The sequence below is a fragment of the Hyperolius riggenbachi genome, chromosome 4 (genome assembly GCF_040937935.1).
Source record: "Hyperolius riggenbachi isolate aHypRig1 chromosome 4, aHypRig1.pri, whole genome shotgun sequence".
NCBI lineage: Eukaryota > Metazoa > Chordata > Amphibia > Anura > Hyperoliidae > Hyperolius > Hyperolius riggenbachi.
In genome coordinates, this window is record NC_090649.1 from 239,288,733 (window position 1) to 239,307,822 (window position 19,090).

The 19,090-nt window shown below is 41.9% G+C and overlaps 1 protein-coding gene across 3 annotated transcripts in view; it reads left to right on the top strand.

The window, feature by feature from the left end:
- CD109 (CD109 molecule) overlaps positions 1 to 19,090 on the top strand; it is a 255,948-nt gene that overhangs the window by 161,265 nt on the left and 75,593 nt on the right. For all 3 annotated transcript variants that reach the window (XM_068281496.1, XM_068281495.1, XM_068281497.1), the window contains 4 exons: positions 1,207 to 1,324; positions 5,621 to 5,734; positions 12,812 to 13,024; positions 15,285 to 15,429. In XM_068281496.1, the coding sequence (XP_068137597.1) occupies positions 1,207 to 1,324; positions 5,621 to 5,734; positions 12,812 to 13,024; positions 15,285 to 15,429 (590 nt within the window). The remainder of the gene's footprint in view (positions 1 to 1,206; positions 1,325 to 5,620; positions 5,735 to 12,811; positions 13,025 to 15,284; positions 15,430 to 19,090) is intronic.

Genomic DNA, 19,090 nt, shown 5'->3' on the forward strand with positions numbered 1-19,090 from the left:
TGGTGTAGTGATGCTTTTCAAAGATCACCACATACATATCGTAACAGTAAAATAATTGGTATTAAAAAGTGAAAATTGCTGTGGTAGTCTTGTGTTAGGCCTGTAGGGATATCTACTCATGAATCAGCTCCAATCTAACTCCACACGCTTCACCCTATGTGGCGCATCCCCGCTTGAACGGTAGGTGAAGAGACAACACCTGCCCGACTTCGGTTACACCCAGGCCTTTAGTGTGCAAGGTATTGGAGCTGAATGCAGGGTGAGCAAATAAACTTCCAGGCCAAACAAGGAAACAGAATAACAAAGTCCAGCAACAGTCCAGGGTCATACATGGGTAAGCAGAAATATCACAGTACTGGAGGGCAAGGCAGAGAGTAGTCGATGAACGTTTCCGAAATTAAAACCAGGCAGCAAGGGTCGTCACAATATTCCAGGCAAGAGGTCAGTTCAGGCAGCAGACAAGGGAGGTCGAGTAATCAAAGCCGAGGTCAAAGTCCAGAAAATCCAATATAAACAGCAGGTAACAGCACACCCAGCAACCAGCAAGCTAGAAGCTATCGGGCTTGATTTACTAAGCGGTGCTAACCTACTTAGCACGTCTAAAGTCTTTAGGCGTGCTAACCATGGTGCTAAGTAGGTTATCACCGGTTTTCTCAATCAGATCTCACATTTCAACTGAGTTTAGACGTGCTAAGGGCCGGTGCTAAAGTTAGCACCGTTTTGTAAATCGAGCCCATCATGGGCAAGAAGCAAGTGTCACAGCAAGGTTTAAATACTGACAGTATCCAATCAGTGGCCGGCCACATGCACACAACAGCCAATCACACGCAGGCATTAATATTGTTTAAGTATCAGCTGAGAGAGAGATCAGCCTGACACGGGTGGCAATACATGTCAGCTGAGTAACCAATAGTAACCAGTAAAACATCCTGACTGTGTGTCAGCTATAGCATAGTGATTAAGAGCACCGCCTCTGACGTGAGAAATCAGGGTTCATTCCCAGCCAGGGTCAGAATCATATATTGCTATTTATTACATAAACCCCTGGCTAAGTGTCAGTTGACTCTACCTCTGTCACCGCCTCAGACAATACATTAGAGTTTTTTAAAATATACTTTCTTTTTAATAAGAAACAAAATGTTTTTTTCCAAGTACATTTTAACCATAAGAGGTAGAACATGTTCATAATTTATTTCTGTTTTTCAGAAGTGATACAGAATTAGAGATAAGTACTGTCCTGCCAGATACTATTACTACTTGGATCACAGATGCATTTGTAATTTCGGAGAAATTGGGATTTGGAATGTTGGAACCTGCTGTGAAGGTATTTGTCCTTCCCAAAAGTGAATACTCAAGTCCACACTGCAAACACAACATGCCAGATTATCCGGTTGTTTGTTATTGTTCACACACATCAAGCTGTGATATGATTTACCATACGTAGTCAGTTGAAAACCAGATAAAATGGTCACAGGATGGAAAATTCCTTCTTAAAGTAAACATGTAATGTAAAAATTGCCTCTAGGGGGCACTTACTTCAGGAGCGGGAAGCCTCTGGATCCTAAAGAGGCTCCCCTTGTCCTTCTGTTCAGCCACGTTCCTGCACTGGGACCCCTGAACTCTTAAGAATCAAAATAAGCCTGTGGCATGCCTTGCACAGACACATTATCGGCTCACTGCTTGGGCTCCAGTGGAAATAGCCGTGCACAATCGGTCTACTCTACTGTGCAGGCTCAGATGGCTTGTGCCTGCGCAGTAGAGCAGACCCAATCAGGGTCCGCGATTTCCGCTAGAGCCCAAACAGTGAGCCGCTTGTGCACCTGCACGAGGCACATCACAGGCACGAGGAGCCCAATGACTATTGCACGCTGATAAGCCCTTGTCAGCATACTTTTGGGGGTCTCAGCGCAGGATTGTGGCTGAACCAGAGGACAAGGGAAGCCCCTTTACGATCCATTGGCTTCCTTCTCCCAAGGTTTGTACCCCCTAAGGACGCTTTTTTTCCACTACAGGTTCACTTTAATTGAAGTATTCTGGCAGGATTGGTAGATGAATTTTAGGCTTGAAAACCCATGTACCAGAAAAGAAGATAAAAAGAGCACTAGGAGCGCCAATAGAATAGTACTTCTGGGAAATGGGAACCGTAAAGAAATAACAACTACTCACAAATGTGGGTTGCTATAGGCAACCACAATTTCAGGCATGTGGAGAAGGACTGTCTCAACTCGGTTATGACAATTCTTTTGATCAACATGGGTCGCGCTCCAGAAAAAAAAGGACCACTTGATGTAGTCGCAGCGGTAACCCCTGGGACGGGGGAGACAATGCGAGATGGGAGGAGGCGCCTTAGTTGTGATACAATGTGTAGTGAGTGGAGGTAAGTAATAGGAACAGTCTTACTTTGTGGTAAGAGGTTAAGATTTTTATTGTTAGACACAAAAAAAGACAATGCGTTTCACGGGATCTGCCCACTTCCTCAGGTCAATAGGAGACAGTGTTTGAGTTGTGTATCTATGTTACAGAGTGCCAAAATGGTCTCGTATTGACCTGAGGAAGCGTGTCCCATGAAACGCATTGTCTTTTTATTGGTGTCTAACAATAAAAATCTTAACCTCTTTTCACGAGGTAAGACTCTTCCTATTATTAACCTCCACTCACTACAAATTGTATCACAATTGGGGAGCCTCCTTTCCTCTTGCATTTAATTTAAATAGGAAATGTTAATGCTTTAATTTTGTTACCACCCAGCTTACAAACATTTAATGGGATATTTTGGATAGTTTCTCACCTGTCACAAGCAAAGTGAAAGCAAAACACATATTAGCCACATCAAGATTGCCAATATATCAAAATGTGCGCCCATTAGTCTTCATCTTCAGTAAAAAAACCATATACACAAAAAAGAAAAGAGACGCTTATCTGGGCTTACATCTAGTAACAATATTAGACTCAATCAAATCTCTGGTGAAAAAAGTATTCTTTATTGATAGCAAGCATTTCATAAAAACAATTAAAAATTACAGATCTCCTGGATTATGCCAATTATAATTGACACTAGCTCCCACTGGTAAACAATATTTGATAAGACCAACAATAATATGTTTACAATCACTGGTCAGGTCGGGTGCCTGAAAAAAGTGCATATCCCCTACCATATCTTACTGTCACAAAAATACCAAAACATCACATGACCACCATCAATTCAGCTGTAAAAAAAAGTGCCCCATGCAATACTGGATGAGACTGTGTGCATGCCAGCGTCCCCACCCCAAAAAGTGCGGACGCACGCATACACACATATATGTGAAAACATAAAGGCGCCCGTGCAAACCAACAATCCCAATTCAACCCACTAAAGTGCCATGCAGCTGGGCGCATATGTGCATGCACCCCCCCCCCCCCCCAAAAAAAAAAAATCAGTGGGTGAGTGTATACACAAAGGCACCCACGTATCCCACCCTATACCACACAATGCAAATTCACAGAAAAAATACTATTGTACAAAAATACAAATATATAAAAGTGCAAGTTAATATGTCACATCTAATTTCATGGATAAAAACAACTACATGAAGGTGCTGCAGTGGAAGATATGTGTAATCGCACAGTCACCTAAAATTGTGCAAAAAGCAAAGAAGCACCTGCTTACCAGGAAGATTCTTAGTGGGAGGTCTAGGCGTACTCCTGGACCTCCCGCTGAGAATCTTCCTGGTAAGCAGGTGCTTTGGGGTGGGGACGCTGGCATGCACACAGTCTCATCCAGTATTGCACGGGGCACTTTTATACAGCTGAATTGATGGTGGTCATGTGATGTTTTGGTGTTTTTGTGACAGTAGGATATGGTAGGGGATATGCACTTTTTTGCGGCACCTGACCAGTGATTGTACACATATTATTGTTGGTCTTATCAAATATTGTTTACCAGCGGGAGCTAGTGTCAATTATAATTGGCATAATCTGAGAGATCTGTAATTTTTAATAATTCAAAATTGACCATCCATAGGTGTGACCTTCTTTTAGGCATACTAGTGAAAAGGACCTTTAGTGTAGTTCCAGTCTGAGAAATAAAACTGTACAGCATTCAATATGGTCAGACTAAAATCCAACAGCCTACTATGATTAGAAGTCGTTGTCTTGCGTTGCAACTAAAATGTGTATATCTATATAGGGCCATGTTCTATCTGATGCCGGTGCGGAATTTTTACAGCACCCCACCGCCAGGCAATGAAAGTCTATGGAGACTTTCATACTGCCATGGTATGGCACAAAGAGATGGAAGTGACGTTTTTCGCTGCAACCCCGATGCTGATCCAAAACTACTTTACCGCGCAGCTGCTGCGGAGACTTGCACGATCTGTGTGAGCTCAGAAGTCATGTTAGTCTATGGCGATGCGGGGATCTGCGTCAGCTCGGAAGTCATGTTAGTCTATGGCGATGCGGGGATTTAAAAAAAATTGCCAATTGTTGTGGTGCGCTTGTGCGGAAGTGTATTTTACAATACACTTCCGTGTATTTCTGCATACCCCGAAGCAGGAAGTGACGGCAAGCATGTGTCACTTCCTGCTTGGTCCAATGCCAGATGGGGAATACTGCGTAGTAACGCGGTATTCACCGATGGCCTGGTTTTGACAGCGCGACTGCTGCACCGCCAGTTTGCAATGTGAAACCGGCCTCAAGGTAATTAAGAAAACTGGGAAGACTTGGAATATTTTCCTACTGTAGTCAATACATATTGCTACAGAAAGTATAGCACCTAATGTGATAAGTGTGTGGCACTACATCATTCATCATATATGGCATACTTCACAGGAAGTTACCTTGCATTGATTGCCAGAGTTGATTGTTGATAAGCTAGCAGAAAAACAAGAAACACCTGCTGTTTGTACCAATTAAAGTGGACCTAAACTCAGAGCTTCCTCTCTGCCCTAAAAGATAAGTAAGAGCATAATAACATTTAAAGAAAAACATTTCTTTGTTACAGCTGATACAAATTCTGAAATAAATCTGCAGTGTGTCTACTTCCTGCTTTCATGGAAGCAGATATAGGGTTAACATCCTGTATTTACAAATTAGCTCCTCTGTAATGAATGATTACTGGATCAACGCAGCAGAGTTAAGGCAGGATCATCCATGTTATCAGCCCAAATATGGGTCTGCTTTGGTTTCTTTAGCAAGGGGAGGATTCATTACAGAAGAAGCTACAAGATGAGGGAGAACACAAATGGCTCTGTTTTTCCCTGGAAAACTCCCTTCAATGCTGTTTAATTTTGAACATGCTCCAATTAAGCACTGTCCTCTCCCAATGTAAATAAATGAAAGTGCGTTTAGCAGTTTGGGATTTATTACCAGTTTACAACGATGATGTAACAAGACAATGTTTAGATGGTCCAGCACCTGCCTATGTGCTCCTCACTGCTTTCATGTGTTGAGCCATTCCAGAATTCAGTGTTCCCATATCAGAGGTCGCCAAAACAAGATCTTGAGTAAATGAAACAATTTCAAGGCAGAGGTCAGTTAACCAATTTTTAATGTATCAGTACAACAGTCCTTGACAGGTCTTTATTTATTCATGTGCATGAGTGCATATTTTCACTTGCTTCTCAACTATTACATTTTTCAGCTGGAATCCTTTCAACCATTTTTCGTTTCCTTAAATCTTCCCAGTTATGTCACCAGAGGAGAACAATTTGTTTTGGAAGTTGTTGTCCTCAACTATCTGGAAGATGATACTGAGGTAAACAGTAGAAATGTAGCTTTGTGTGCAGTTGAAACCATTTTGTACTTGTGTTCTGGGTTTTAAAATGTTTATTTAATGCTTATAAACATAACTATTGAAGTGGGTCAGACACCTGAGCAAGGACAGAGGGTTTATCAGTAGCTGTGTTCCTTAAGCTGGGCATATACTATGCAACTGGTTTAACCCTTTCAGGACAAAACGTTTCTGGTCCCTTAAGGACCTAAGATTTTTTTTCACTGAATTAATTCCATTATCACTGTGATTGGCTCACAGAGATCACAGGGTCAGGAGCCAATGAAATCAGGTCCTGACTGGTGTATGGAGCTCAGCTGTCTGTTAGACGAGAGTTCCCCAACCCTGTCCTCAAGGCCCACCAACAGTACATGTTTTGCAGGAAACCACAAACATGCACAGGTGAGGTAATTAAGTGTCTCAGCAGAGCTGATTAACTACCTCTCTGGATTTCCACAAAACATGCACTGTTGGTGGGCCTTGAGGACAGGGTTGGGGAACTCTGTGTTAGATAGCTGAGTGACTGGGCTGCAGTGGCGCCAGAGCGAAGCCAATTGTGAGAGTGACGGGACTGCCCAGCAAGACTAATTGAAATCTATGCCTTGGGCAGGATAGCAGGACATAAACAGGGCATATATTTCAATTACTTTGGTCCAGAAAGTGTCAAAAGTTTAGACAGTAGATTTGATAAAAACATCAACTGGAATGAAAATCTATTTTTTAAAAAAAACTAACCTTTCCCAGTCAAAGCTGACCAGAAAGGTTAATGCAAGTTTGATTAGAAAAGGTGATTCTTTTATTGATGGGACTGGGGACAGGATGGTGGAGCAGTGGCTGTGGGGGTGGAGTGGCTCACAGTCAACATTCGCATAGCTTTATATTGCATTGAGTAGTATAAAAATAATGATATTGGCATTACAATCAGATTGGTCAGATTTCTGCTGAAATGCTACTGATATTAAATAGTGAATGGTAGAAAAGCTATCAATATTCCTCAACTGATTTTTGATTGAGGGAAAATATTTATTGTTTAACTCATTGCATTGGGTAAATGTCGCATGATAATGGGGACAGGGGCAGGGAAGATAGTGGATTATACCAGAAGTCCCCAGTTGTCATAGCCTTGATTAGGTCCTGCAAAATACTGATGTCTTACTGACAAACAAAATGGTATTAACACTGATATATGTACAAAAATTATGTCTTTATTGAACAAATCCAGGTATAAAACAACCACAGTGTCAGCTCAAAAAGGGGTGAGCACCTCCTCATAACAACGAAAAACAGCGCTGTTGCTCCAAGCATGCCACCTCAAAGATTCTGTGCACCGCCGCCACACATTGCAACGCTGCCCAAGTAATTTCAGCCATTTTTTATTTTATTTATAGCCTGCCAGCTCTGATCGCAGCTGGCAGATAGAGATGTCGCGAACCTCCGATTTTCGGTTTGCGAACCCTGTTTGCGAACTTTCGCGGAAGGTTCGGTTCGCACGAACTTTTGCGAACCGCAATAGTCTTCAATGGAGAGACAAACTTAAAAATTTAGAAAAATTTCTACTGACTAGAAAAATGATAGAAAAGATGTTTCAAGGGGTTTATTACCTGGAGGAAGACATGGTTGAGTGAAATACACATCAAGAGTCCTGGAACCTGGATTTGACACAAAGCAGTGTTTTAATGTCAGAAATCTCATTGAATGTTCAATTGCAGGCCTACACTACTTTACAACTTCAGGACGTGTACTTTCTCCCTCCTCCTCCCGCAGGTCTGAGTGCATGGTAGGTAGCTCTCTTCACCACTATACCACCACCAACACTACATGCTGAAGCCAGCCTAGCATGTACATGTGTGAGTTGGCTTTTGACATACTACAAATCCTTAAGCAAGCTCATTTTTCTCTTGGATATATCATAATTGTACATGCTGGTGGTATAGTGGTGAAGAGAGCTACCTACCACGCACTCAGACCTGGGTTCAATTCCTGGTCAAAGTATGTAAGCTGGCTTATGAAATACTACAATTCCCTGGAAGACAAGACCCTCCTCCCTCAGCGAGGAGGAGGAGGGAGGAATATAAGGAATAACAATCAGCTAGGAACAAGCCTTCAAGAGCCTAACTAAACTCTCCCTAGCAGAGTCTGTCAGCAGCTGTCCCTTAACGAATTACTGTAGGCAGACGAGTGAGTAAAACGACAGGAGAACCTTGCCTTTTATAAGGTGGGGTGGGGCTCCAGGAGTGAGTGTAGTCTGATTGGTGACAATGTGCCTGCTGACTGTGATGTAGAAGGTCAAAGTTGTGTTCAATGGAGCATTATGGGGGCGAATCGAACTTCCGCAAAAGTTCGCCGGCTAACGCGAACCACCTAAAGTTTGCCTGGAACCGTTCGTGGGCGATCCGTTTGGGCCATCTCTACTGGCAGGCAGTTTACGGAGCGGAGCTCCATAACTCAGTGGGAATGCACGATCCCCCTAAACTTGGCCCCAAGGACTTGACGCCAGTTGGCATTAGGCGGTCCTGGGAGAGCCAGTCTGCGGCCGCCAATTGTGGTTAAGGGTCGGTTACCACTACATGCGAATTCGCAATGTGAATTTTTGTATTGAAAATGTAACTAAAGGAGTACTTTCCATCGAATGCAAATTTTTGCATGCGGTACTTTGTACCTCTTATCACCACCAGCCAAGAATTGTGCCCATAGTAGCCGCTATAGCTGCTATAATGATCAAAGTTCAATGTGTTGTCCGCTCAACCTTGGTGTAAGGAACAGAGCTGGGAACCAGGTAACTCTTGCCCCAAGCCATGAATGGTTGAAAAATGTGAAGTTCCGCTCGATGTTCCAAAAGTATCAAATTCTCGTGCTCGTGCTATGATTAAGGACCAAAGTGTGTCTGAAAAATGTTAGTGAACTTTTTATCTGTGTGATCTGCATTAATAAAGAATTTGATACTTTTGGAACATCGAGCGGAACTTCACATTTTTCAACCATTCATGCTATAATGATCCCTACGACACTGAGTTTTTACGTCCTTATCATCTTAATATCTCCGTATCTGTACATGATTGTGTACTGTCTTAAAACTGTCATCTTTTTGTGTTACTGTGTTCTACAAAAATTACACTAAACACTCACATCTCAACTTGCAAAAGCCTTTGTAAAACTGAACAGCACAACTTGCTTTGCCCTGGTGTCTCTTTACACCCAAGAATAGTTCTGGTGTAGTTAAAAGGCACTTCTCTAACTCTCAGGAGTAATTTTAAGGCCATTGCACCCCCAGAAATAGCCCCAATTTAACTCTGCCTCTCTTTTGATTGTGTTCCCTCCCCCCCCCCTTGTTCCTCTGCTCAACACACATTGCACTAACAACAGCTGAGTCACTTCAGCAGAAAAGAAGGGGGGCAGAGTGTAGGCACATGCTTTTATGGTGGAAATACACAATGTAATTTTACCCTCGATCCTAATTACGATCGATAAATCTGATCGTTTATCCGGCCATAATTGTATTGGTCTACAGCAATTACTCAACATATACGGATGTGTTTTCATGTCCAATTCCGATTGTCTTCTAGTTAGTTATCGCTCGAAAATGCAGTCAGATTTTGTGAAAACTCATATGATTCCTTGTCTGATTCCTTTTCAAATTGAGTGAGTGAATGGCTTCTTGGTAAAAGCGAGAGTAGTTTGGGATCGTACTTCCGGTCAGAATACTTTGGACCGGAAGTGTATTCCAAGCAAAAGAGCGAATTTGAATGGGTCATTCACCATTTTGTTGCAGTTGTGGAAACATGGCTATTTCTGAGCAGGATCGTGTGCGTACCTGTATGAGCCTTTTGCTGATGACAGCGGCAGCTAGAAGATCAGCAGCCAAGTGTATAAGGAGAGGGAGGAGAGAATGGGAAAAAGCTTTGCTGCAGAAACGAGACGATCTTGGAAACATGGGGTTTATTTGGAGGGTTGCAGGAGAATCGAACCAGCGCTTTTGCAAAGCATCCTTTGGCTTGTGCACATTAAACTTGGCATACAGCTCTTGTACTTGTTTGTTGATGAGATTCTTGTGGATATATTCGGATGGGCAACGCGTATGTACTGACAGTCGTAATCCTCCTCATTGAACCTTCTCACCGACACCTGATCCATTGGCAAAGCATCTGCATATCGACACGCCGACCACTTATCGCTTGATTCACCTGTGCTATGATCAGCTGGTGGCATCTTGACCTGCATCAGTGTTCTGGGCAGGGTTCTGAGGACACAGAGGCTGCAATACATTCCAACACTTGGATAGACTTGGGTTTTTTCTTTTTGGACGAATGTTTCTTTGTGTGTCTTCCACTTTTTCCTCCTACACCTTTTTCTGTTTCTCCTCTACCACAAATAAAGGGAGATGATTGTGGAGCACAGGGAACAGGAACATTTTTGGTTCTGAACATATGTCCTGGGCTCACGGAAGACACGGATTCCAGAACTGGAAGTGACCTGACCTGGAAATGGTAGTCTGCATTCGTCTACATGATGATCATTTTTTTCGAATACATTAATTGTGCCACATTTAAACTTTGTTACATTTAAAATTGGTTATATCATTTACGTTAAAGCATGTTCTGTTTATATTTTTTCACAGAATGGGAAAACTAACAAGTATGGCCTTTGGTATTGGAATGGCTTTTTATGTACCGGAAGTGAATCACACACACTATTTTAAAAACACGTTTCCTTTCGCAAAAATGTTTGGAAACCCTTCTCAACAATTATGACAAAAGCTTGTGGGCTGTCCACCAGGATAAAACTCACAATCGAACTAGATCACACAATCAAACCAAAATACTGATGTGAATTCTGAAAACGAAATAAAATCCGGCCTGTCCGATCACATTTCGATTGAGTATTGGATCGGAAAATCAAATAGAAACCTTCAATAACCCCTTTTTTTTCACCGATTTTACATCCGATTCGATCAAATATATCGATCTTATTTAGGATCGAGCGTAAAGTCACATTGTGTATTCCCAGGATTATAGAGCTTTAGTCAGCAATGAATACATTTGCCATTAGCCAGAGATACCTCCATATCTTGAACTGTTCTCTGCAGTGAAAGTGTATGTTTTTATACACATAGACTGTATGGCATTGCTTTTAAATGTTCTTTTATGTAACTAAGAGTAGTTACTGAAATTCTGGTTTTGGGAGTGTAGTCTAACTTTAAGGCTAGGCATCCGGAAGAGGGATCTCATTAAAGGGAGTAGGGTACTGTGTTAGGTGTAAAAAAAAATGATTAAGTAGTTAGGGGTAGTCAAATTGCAAGGGGAGTAATGTTGAAACTGTTGACGAAAGTGCCATTGCACAGGTGAGGTATGAAAGTAAAGATGAAAGAAAAGTGGTAGCCTAAAGCTGGTACAAGTACCAAAACAAATCATATTTCATTTTAAGAAATATTTTAGAAAAACTGAGAGGCTCAAGTGGTAATAAGTGAATATTTCCTGTTATAATGGACCAGGACCACATATAGCGTGCAATTGAAAAATTCTCTCAGAAACTAGCACATTTTTTCAAAGCAGTTGCATCATATTTGGAAGTCTAATGGTAAAGACAATGGGCTAGATTCACAAAGCCGTGCTAATGCATAGCACAGTTGTGCTATGCGTGTAGCACGCAATGTTACTCTTGCAAAGTTTTACGTGCGCACAGGTTTATGTGCACGCTAACAAAGCTCTTTGCGTGTCAACACGTCACAATGCGTGCATTGTGCCATGTTAATATATGAAGAGATTTTGTAAGCGCACGCGTGTAAACCTGTGCGCGTGTAAAACTTTTCATGAGTAACATTGTGCGCTACACGCATAGCACGGCATGCTATGCTTTGTGAATCAAGCCCAATGTGCTTTGTTTGATGAGCTTACCCAGTGGTGTCCATTAATAAATGAAAGTAGATCAATAACATACAAATATAGCAAATCATAAAGACTGCAAACTTTAAACACATGCAAAACAAGGTCACTGAAGGGTCACTGTCCCTTTTTTCTCACATGGTGGGACAACATTTGATATTTTATCTAGGAGATTGTATCTTGGTGTGACATTACTCCTATTTTGAATTCGATATGTAATCATTTAGTTACAGTGTTTTCTGGATTATATCATTTAGAAATAGTTTTTTTCTCCATTGCCTAATTGTTTCTAAATACTGTAATTGTTTTCCCCTGACATAATGAATAAAAACATTGATTAAAAAAATATTTTGTCCTTATAATTATAAGCTGATGAGCTTATGGAAAGTAATATGTCTATGAGGGCTCATTCACACTAGGGGCGTTTTCGGCATTTTTTCAAGCTCAGGCGATTTTTTAAATTGCCCACAAAACGCTTGTGCAATGAGTACGCTCCATGAGAAGGTTCAAATCAGCACGGTTCATGCGCTGTGCGTTCAGCAAAGCGGTGCCTGTACCATTTTTGAAGCAATTTTGCCTCAATGGAAGGTATAGGAAAACAAAAACGCTCACAAAATCGCTTTGTGCAGCTATTGTGTGAGTAATTTTAAGAATAAATACATTGTATTTATTCTTTTACGGGCCAAAGAGTTCACTTCCTGACTTGCATCAGGGAGTGAATTACAAAACTGCTTTGGAAAAGCGCTCAGAAAAGCGCTTTTACCTGAAAAGCAGCGCGCAGTGGAGCGCCGGGAGGGGGAAAGCTAAAAAACGCAGAAGAACATAAAACGCTTGCATTTGCGCTTTCAATTTTAGGTGTGAATGAGGCCTAAGACTATAAAAATTTCTAACTGGAAAATACACTGTAGAGTGGTTTGTTTTGAAAAAAACATGAAAAATACAGAAATATGAATTGTTCCAATAGCTGAATTTACCTCATTATGTGTGGGAAAGTGCCAGAGCCACTTAAAGAATCAGCTAATAATTTTATTTGAGTATGCTGTAAGGTCCAGACATTACAACAAACAAAAACCATAATAAATGTGGTATGCTATGACTTAAAATACCCTAGTGAATTACATACACCACTGGCCACTGTACAGCAAATGTAGTATTGCCTATAACAACATTTTCCCCTTCATAGGTTTCTGTGACTCTTGATCAGAGTGATGCATATGAAATTCACCTAGACTTTATAAATGCAACTGGAAGCCAGCAAACTGTATATGTCCCAAGTCGAGAAGGAAAAATGGTTTCCTTTCCAATTAAACCGACTCAGCTGGGCGAGATTCCAATAATGGTGAAAGCCATATCCTCCTTTGCTTCAGATGCAGTGATTCAAAAACTCTTCGTCAAGGTAATGTTAAATAACCTGGATTGTTCTTTATAACAGCTTGACAACAAACTCATGACATTTAAAAGGAGGCTTGCCTGGAAGTGTACGGTGTATACAGCTGTGAGGATGAGGTAAGCAAGACACAACAACCAAAAACTTTTTAGAAGGAGAAACTTACAATGTTCTAAAACTTGAAAATGAGAGCCAGACATTTGAAATAAATGAGATACTGTTGGGCTTTGCTCCAATTTAAATTAGAGCGTAGAAATTGCAGTGTACTAAAGCCCTCTTCCTGGGCGTAGAGTCAAGCTGAAAGCCCGGATGGCTCTTGCAAATTCCTCCATGCACAAGGCAAATCTCTTGCCCCAGTGTAAATCTTTCAGGTTGTGTCCATTCAACTCATGGTGAGCAAAGGTGAAATTGAGCTACACCAGAGTTCTCTAGGAAATGTCTCCAGTAATTTGCACAAGAAATACATAAGGGAAATGTATGCAGGGCTACAGGACATGCCCTGCTGCCATATGTTTATGGCCTTAATAACATCTGGCATACAGGTACTCAGCAGCTTATTTTTCATTAGGTTTTATTCATCCAGATATTTTCTGAGTTTGATTCTACATGGACCAAGCCTGCTAAGCATAAAACATCTGAGTGCATGATCATTATTGAATGATGAGTCCAATTATTCATTTTTTACATTTTTGTAGCTGTGGCATTGAGCCTGATTTATTAAGGATCTCATGGCCTAGTGGACATTGGAGAACAGTAGAGAACTCAAGTTATCTAGCAAATCTAGCCTGTATTTATTGAACATTGACATTAGCTGGGACAAGTTTGCAGCACACCCCTGTGTTATATTACTAGACCATAGACAGCAATGCTAAAAGGTTAGTAAAATAATAGGCATGCAATTGTAATCACATCACATGTAATCACACACCTGCCCTGGGAACAATTTGTAATAAACATAAGGCAACCTGAATTTATAAAAAAAAACCTTCTTACTATGTGTTCATGTGATTGCAATTACATGGCCACTTTAATGACCCTTTCACTGTAGTAATCCTTACTATACTCTGGTATAACTCCAGTGATATCTACAAGCTTTTGCCCCCTATAGCTAGACACCATTTAACAAATACAGGCTAGGTGTGCTAGATACAGGCTAGATATTCTGGATCACTTAGTGTCACCACCGTTTTCAAGTGTTTTCCAGTCGTAGAAAACCTCAATTAATCTAGCTACAAATTTATCAGTGTCCTTCCCAGATCTGCCTTGATAATGGGGTAATACATGTACTCTATATGTTGCCTCACTTGTCATCTATAGGTTCGTTTATGGGATTGAGAAATCATCTGTGGTTATATTTTAAAAGGGGGTTTAAGGGATTGTTTCCACCAAAACAGCACAGAGAAGCATGTATTTTTTTGCATTTGTTGTGCATTTGGGATTTATTGTATTGTACTGTACTAGTTGCTTTCTTTGAACTGTGTGTGTTTTTCTAAAATGTGTGTGCAGTTGTGTATTTGCGCTCTACCAAAAAGGCCAACACTCTGCATGCACTTGCAATTCTTTCAAGATCCACAACTGAATGTGATTGCAAAAAACGGGAATGTTTCTGTCCAGTGGGAACCGAAAGTTCTAAATTACATAAGAGCTTCTAGATAACAACTGATTCCAGGCCAACTCACCTACAATAAAGTATTTTAGTCTATTTTATATTAAGAAGAAGGCAACAAGAGTACAAGGATTTGATGCTTATCAAGAGGGACCAACAAAGCTTAGAGCCTGGGCAAATCACCACATCATAAATGAAAAGCCTGGCTTAGGAATGCTTAATTTTCTTTATACGGTAGAATCTCGTTATAGTAAACTCTGATATAGTAAACCTCTGTATAAAGTAAACTCAGTCCTCAGGTCTCAGCAAAGACATCTATATAAATATACAATGCATGACCAATTCTGATACAGTAAACTTCTGTTATAGTAAACTACTTTTCCTGGTCCCTTGGCGTTTACTATAAAGCAATTCTACTATATAATAATTGTAAATTCACCAGGGTTTAGGTATTGCCAGGTAAGAATGCCTTTTAGGTTATTCAAGAAGGAGCATATCAATGGTGGTGCTTTTATATGGCACCAAAGTGCATTGTCCTATGATGTCATTCTTAGACTATCTTAATAACTTGCTGTGTCTGTCAATGTGGAAAGTTAGTATGCATGATGTTCTCGGCCCATTGCATGACTTTATAGATAATTATATACTGCTTTATTTTGACAGGCTGAAGGAATAGAATACTCATATTCACAAACTTTACTTTTGGAACTGATCAGCAATAAACCGAAAACCATTTCAAAAGCTTTGAACTTTACATTCCCTCCTGATGTAATAAGTGGCAGTGAAAAGGCATTTATCACTGTTGTTGGTAAGGATAAAAACATTAGCATTGTTAAATAATAGTACTCCAAATCAGAAGCAACACAGCAACACAACATTCAAAAGTTTACTGTTCTTTTCTTTTCACTTCATTCTTTTAAATTAATTGATGATCCAAAATAATGATTTATAAAATGATTTGTGTAACTTGTTTTTTTCCACAAACAGCACAGTAGAAGGAAACTAGAGATGGATTTCTTTATTTGGTAGGATACTAGCATGGAGTAGTAAAAAGTTCTTATGCAACATACGGAACATTTGCAGCGGGATTAGTCACAAAAATAATGGGGCTGATCCATTAGGACATACTACAGATGTGAAATGGTCTAGAAAAGCCGCGGAGTATGTTGTAAAATCTTTCAGCATGACTGGTTTGGTGGTGGGTCAGTGATAGTTGGGGAGACATATCCATAGAGGAACGCACATGCAATGCATTGCTGCAAAGGGCCGCAAAGGCGATGCAAGGCTATGGAGCCTTGCACACTTATTGTGGCCCGTTATGGTGCAGTGGAAGTGCCCATTCTGCCGCTCACCCAATGCAGAGACGACAGTTTACTACTGCTGGATCATACCTTTTACAAAGGTTGGCGGTAGTGTTGCGCCGCAGATGTGCATACTGATGGGAATGCGACGGGGATCCCCGGGAATCCCAGTGATCTACTTCCTCTCTAGCAGGGAGTATGTCACTGGGATAGGGGTGGCAAGGGGTGTGCAGGGGGGCGGCGCTATGCATATGACTCTGTCGGCGTACTCTGCCACAGGGTCATATGTTTGTGGGGTTTTTTGGGCTTGGTGGTGCGAAGCGGTGGAGGTGGGGCATGGCAACACAATGCACGCTTTGGGCTTGATTCCCAAAGCAGTGCTAACTGTTAGCACGCTTATGAAAAGCCCCTCTTCATGCCTAAAGTCAGTTTGGTCGCGCTAACTAGCGCTCGCGCGCAAAATACCACACGCATAACTGCTGTGCGCGCGAAACATCACATTGCGATGCGACGAAAATGGCGCACCCAATGCGACCTTATAGGCACATCTGGTGCGCCGTTGTTGTCGCACCGCGATGCGACGTTTTGCGCACACCTCGCTGTTCGCACGCAAAGTTTTGCGTGCTGGACTTTGTGCGCGATCTAGATTTCACTGGTGCATGCTAAGTACTTAGCACCCTAGTTAGCACGCCCAAAGCTTTTAGGCGGGCTAATTAGGTTAGCACCGCATAATGAATCAAGCCCTTTAAGTGTAACACCGGCCTGAAAGATTCAAACAACCCAAAAACATGAATGCAGTTCTTTGAGAATGATCTTGCCAGGCTGATTTTGTTTTAGGCCTATGACTACTGTACTTAGCCATTCTGCCCTCCATATAGGGATGAACAGAAATGGCTTGACAAAGCAAGCTACCTGCTTATAGGTTGGATGACTGTAATAGCTATTAATTTATGTGTTTCACATCTAGTAGCCATCTGAAACCTGTACCAGCTTTAACCACTTGAGGACCTAGGGCTTTACCCCCCTTAAGGACCGGCCACTTTTTTTCCATTCAGACCACTGCAGCTTTCACGGTTTATTGCTCGCTCATACAACCTACCACCTAAATGAATTTTGGCTCCTTTTCTTGTCACTAATAAAGCTTTCTTTTGGTGCTATCTGATTGCTCCTGCGATTTTTACTTTTTATTATATTCATCAAAAAAGACATGAATTTTGGCAAAAAAATGATTTTTTTAACTTTCTGTGCTGACATTTTTCAAATAAAGTAAAATTTCTGTATACATGCAGCGCGAAAAATGTGGACAAACATGTTTTTGATTAAAAAAAACCCATTCAGCCTATATTTATTGGTTTGGGTAAAAGTTATAGCGTTTACAAACTATGGTGCAAAAAGTGAATTTTCCCATTTTCAAGCATCTATGACTTTTCTGACCGCCTGTCATGTTTCATGAGGGGCTAGAATTCCAGGATAGTATAAATACCCCCCAAATGACCCCATTTTGGAAAGAAGACATCCCAAAGTATTCACTGAGAGGCATAGTGAGTTCATAGAAGATATTAATTTTTGTCACAAGTAAGCGGAAAATGACACTTTGTGACAAAAAAAAAAAAGTTTCTATTTCTTCTAACTTGCACCAAAAAAAAAATGAAATCTGCCATGGACTCACCATGCCCCTCTCTGAATACCTTGAAGTGTCTACTTTCAAAAATGGGGTCATTTGTGGGGTGTGTTTACTGTCCTGACATTTTGGGGGGTGCTAATTTGTAAGCACCCCTGTAAAGCCTAAAGGTGCTCATTGGACTTTGGGCCACTTAGCGCAGTTAGGGTGTGAGTAAGGGTTAGGAACCACCAGGGGTGGGGTTAAGGGTTAGGTACCACCAAGGGGGTTAAGGGGCACGGTTACGGGCCCAAAACCGTGAGTAGTCTGGAAACCAAATGTCTCAAAATGACTGTTCAGGGGTATAAGCATCTGCAAATTTTGATGACAGGTGGTCTATGAGGGGGCGAATTTTGTGGAACCGGTCATAAGCAGGGTGGCCTTTTAGATGACAGGTTGTATTGGGCCTGATCTGATGGATAGGAGTGCTAGGGGGGTGACAGGAGGTGATTGATGGGTTTTTTAGAGGGTGGTTAGAGGGGAAAATAGATGCAATCAATGCACTGGGGAGGTGATCGGAAGGGGGTCTGAGGGGGATCTGAGGGTTTGGCCGAGTGATCAGGAGCCCACACGGGGCAAATTAGGGCCTGATCTGATGGGTAGGTGTGCTAGGGGGTGACAGGAGGTGATTGATGGGTGTCTCGAGGTGTGATTAGAGGGGGGAATAGATGCAAGCAATGCACTGGCGAGGTGATCAGGACTGGGGTCTGAGGGCGTTCTGAGGGTGTGGGCGGGTGATTGAGTGCCCTAGGGGCAGATAGGGGTCTAATCTGATAGGTAGCAGTGACAGGGGGTGATTGATAGGTAATTAGTGGGTGTTTAGGGTGGAGAACAGATGTAAACACTGCACTTGGGAGGTGATCGGACGTCGGATCTGCGGGCGATCTATTGGTGTGGGTGGGTGATCAGATTGCCCGCAAGGGGCAGGTTAGGGGCTGATTGATGGGTGGCAGTGACAGGTGGTGATTGATGGGTGGCAGTGACAGGGGGTGATTGATGGATGATTGATAGGTGATTGACAGGTAATTAGTGGGTTATTACAGGGGAGAACAGATGTAAATATTGCACTGGCGAATTGATAAGGGGGGGTCTAAGGGCAATCTGAGCATGTAGGCAGGTGATTGGGTGCCCGCAAGAGGTAGATTAGGGTCTGATCTGATGGGTAAAAGTGACAGGTGGTGATAGGGGGTGATTGATGGGTAATTAGTGGGTGTTTAGGGTAGAGAATAGATGTAAACACTGCACTTGGGAGGTGATCGGACGTCGGATCTGCGGGCGATCTATTGGTGTGGGTGGGTGATCAGATTGCCCGCAAGGGGCAGGTTAGGGGCTGATTGATGGGTGGCAGTGACAGGGGGTGATTGATTTGTGGCAGTGACAGGGGGTGATTGATGGGTGATTGACAGGTGATTGACAGGTGATCAGTGGGTTATTACAGGGAAGAACAGATGTAAGTAATGCGCTGGCGAATTGATAAGGGGGGGTCTGAGGGAAATCTGAGCATGTGG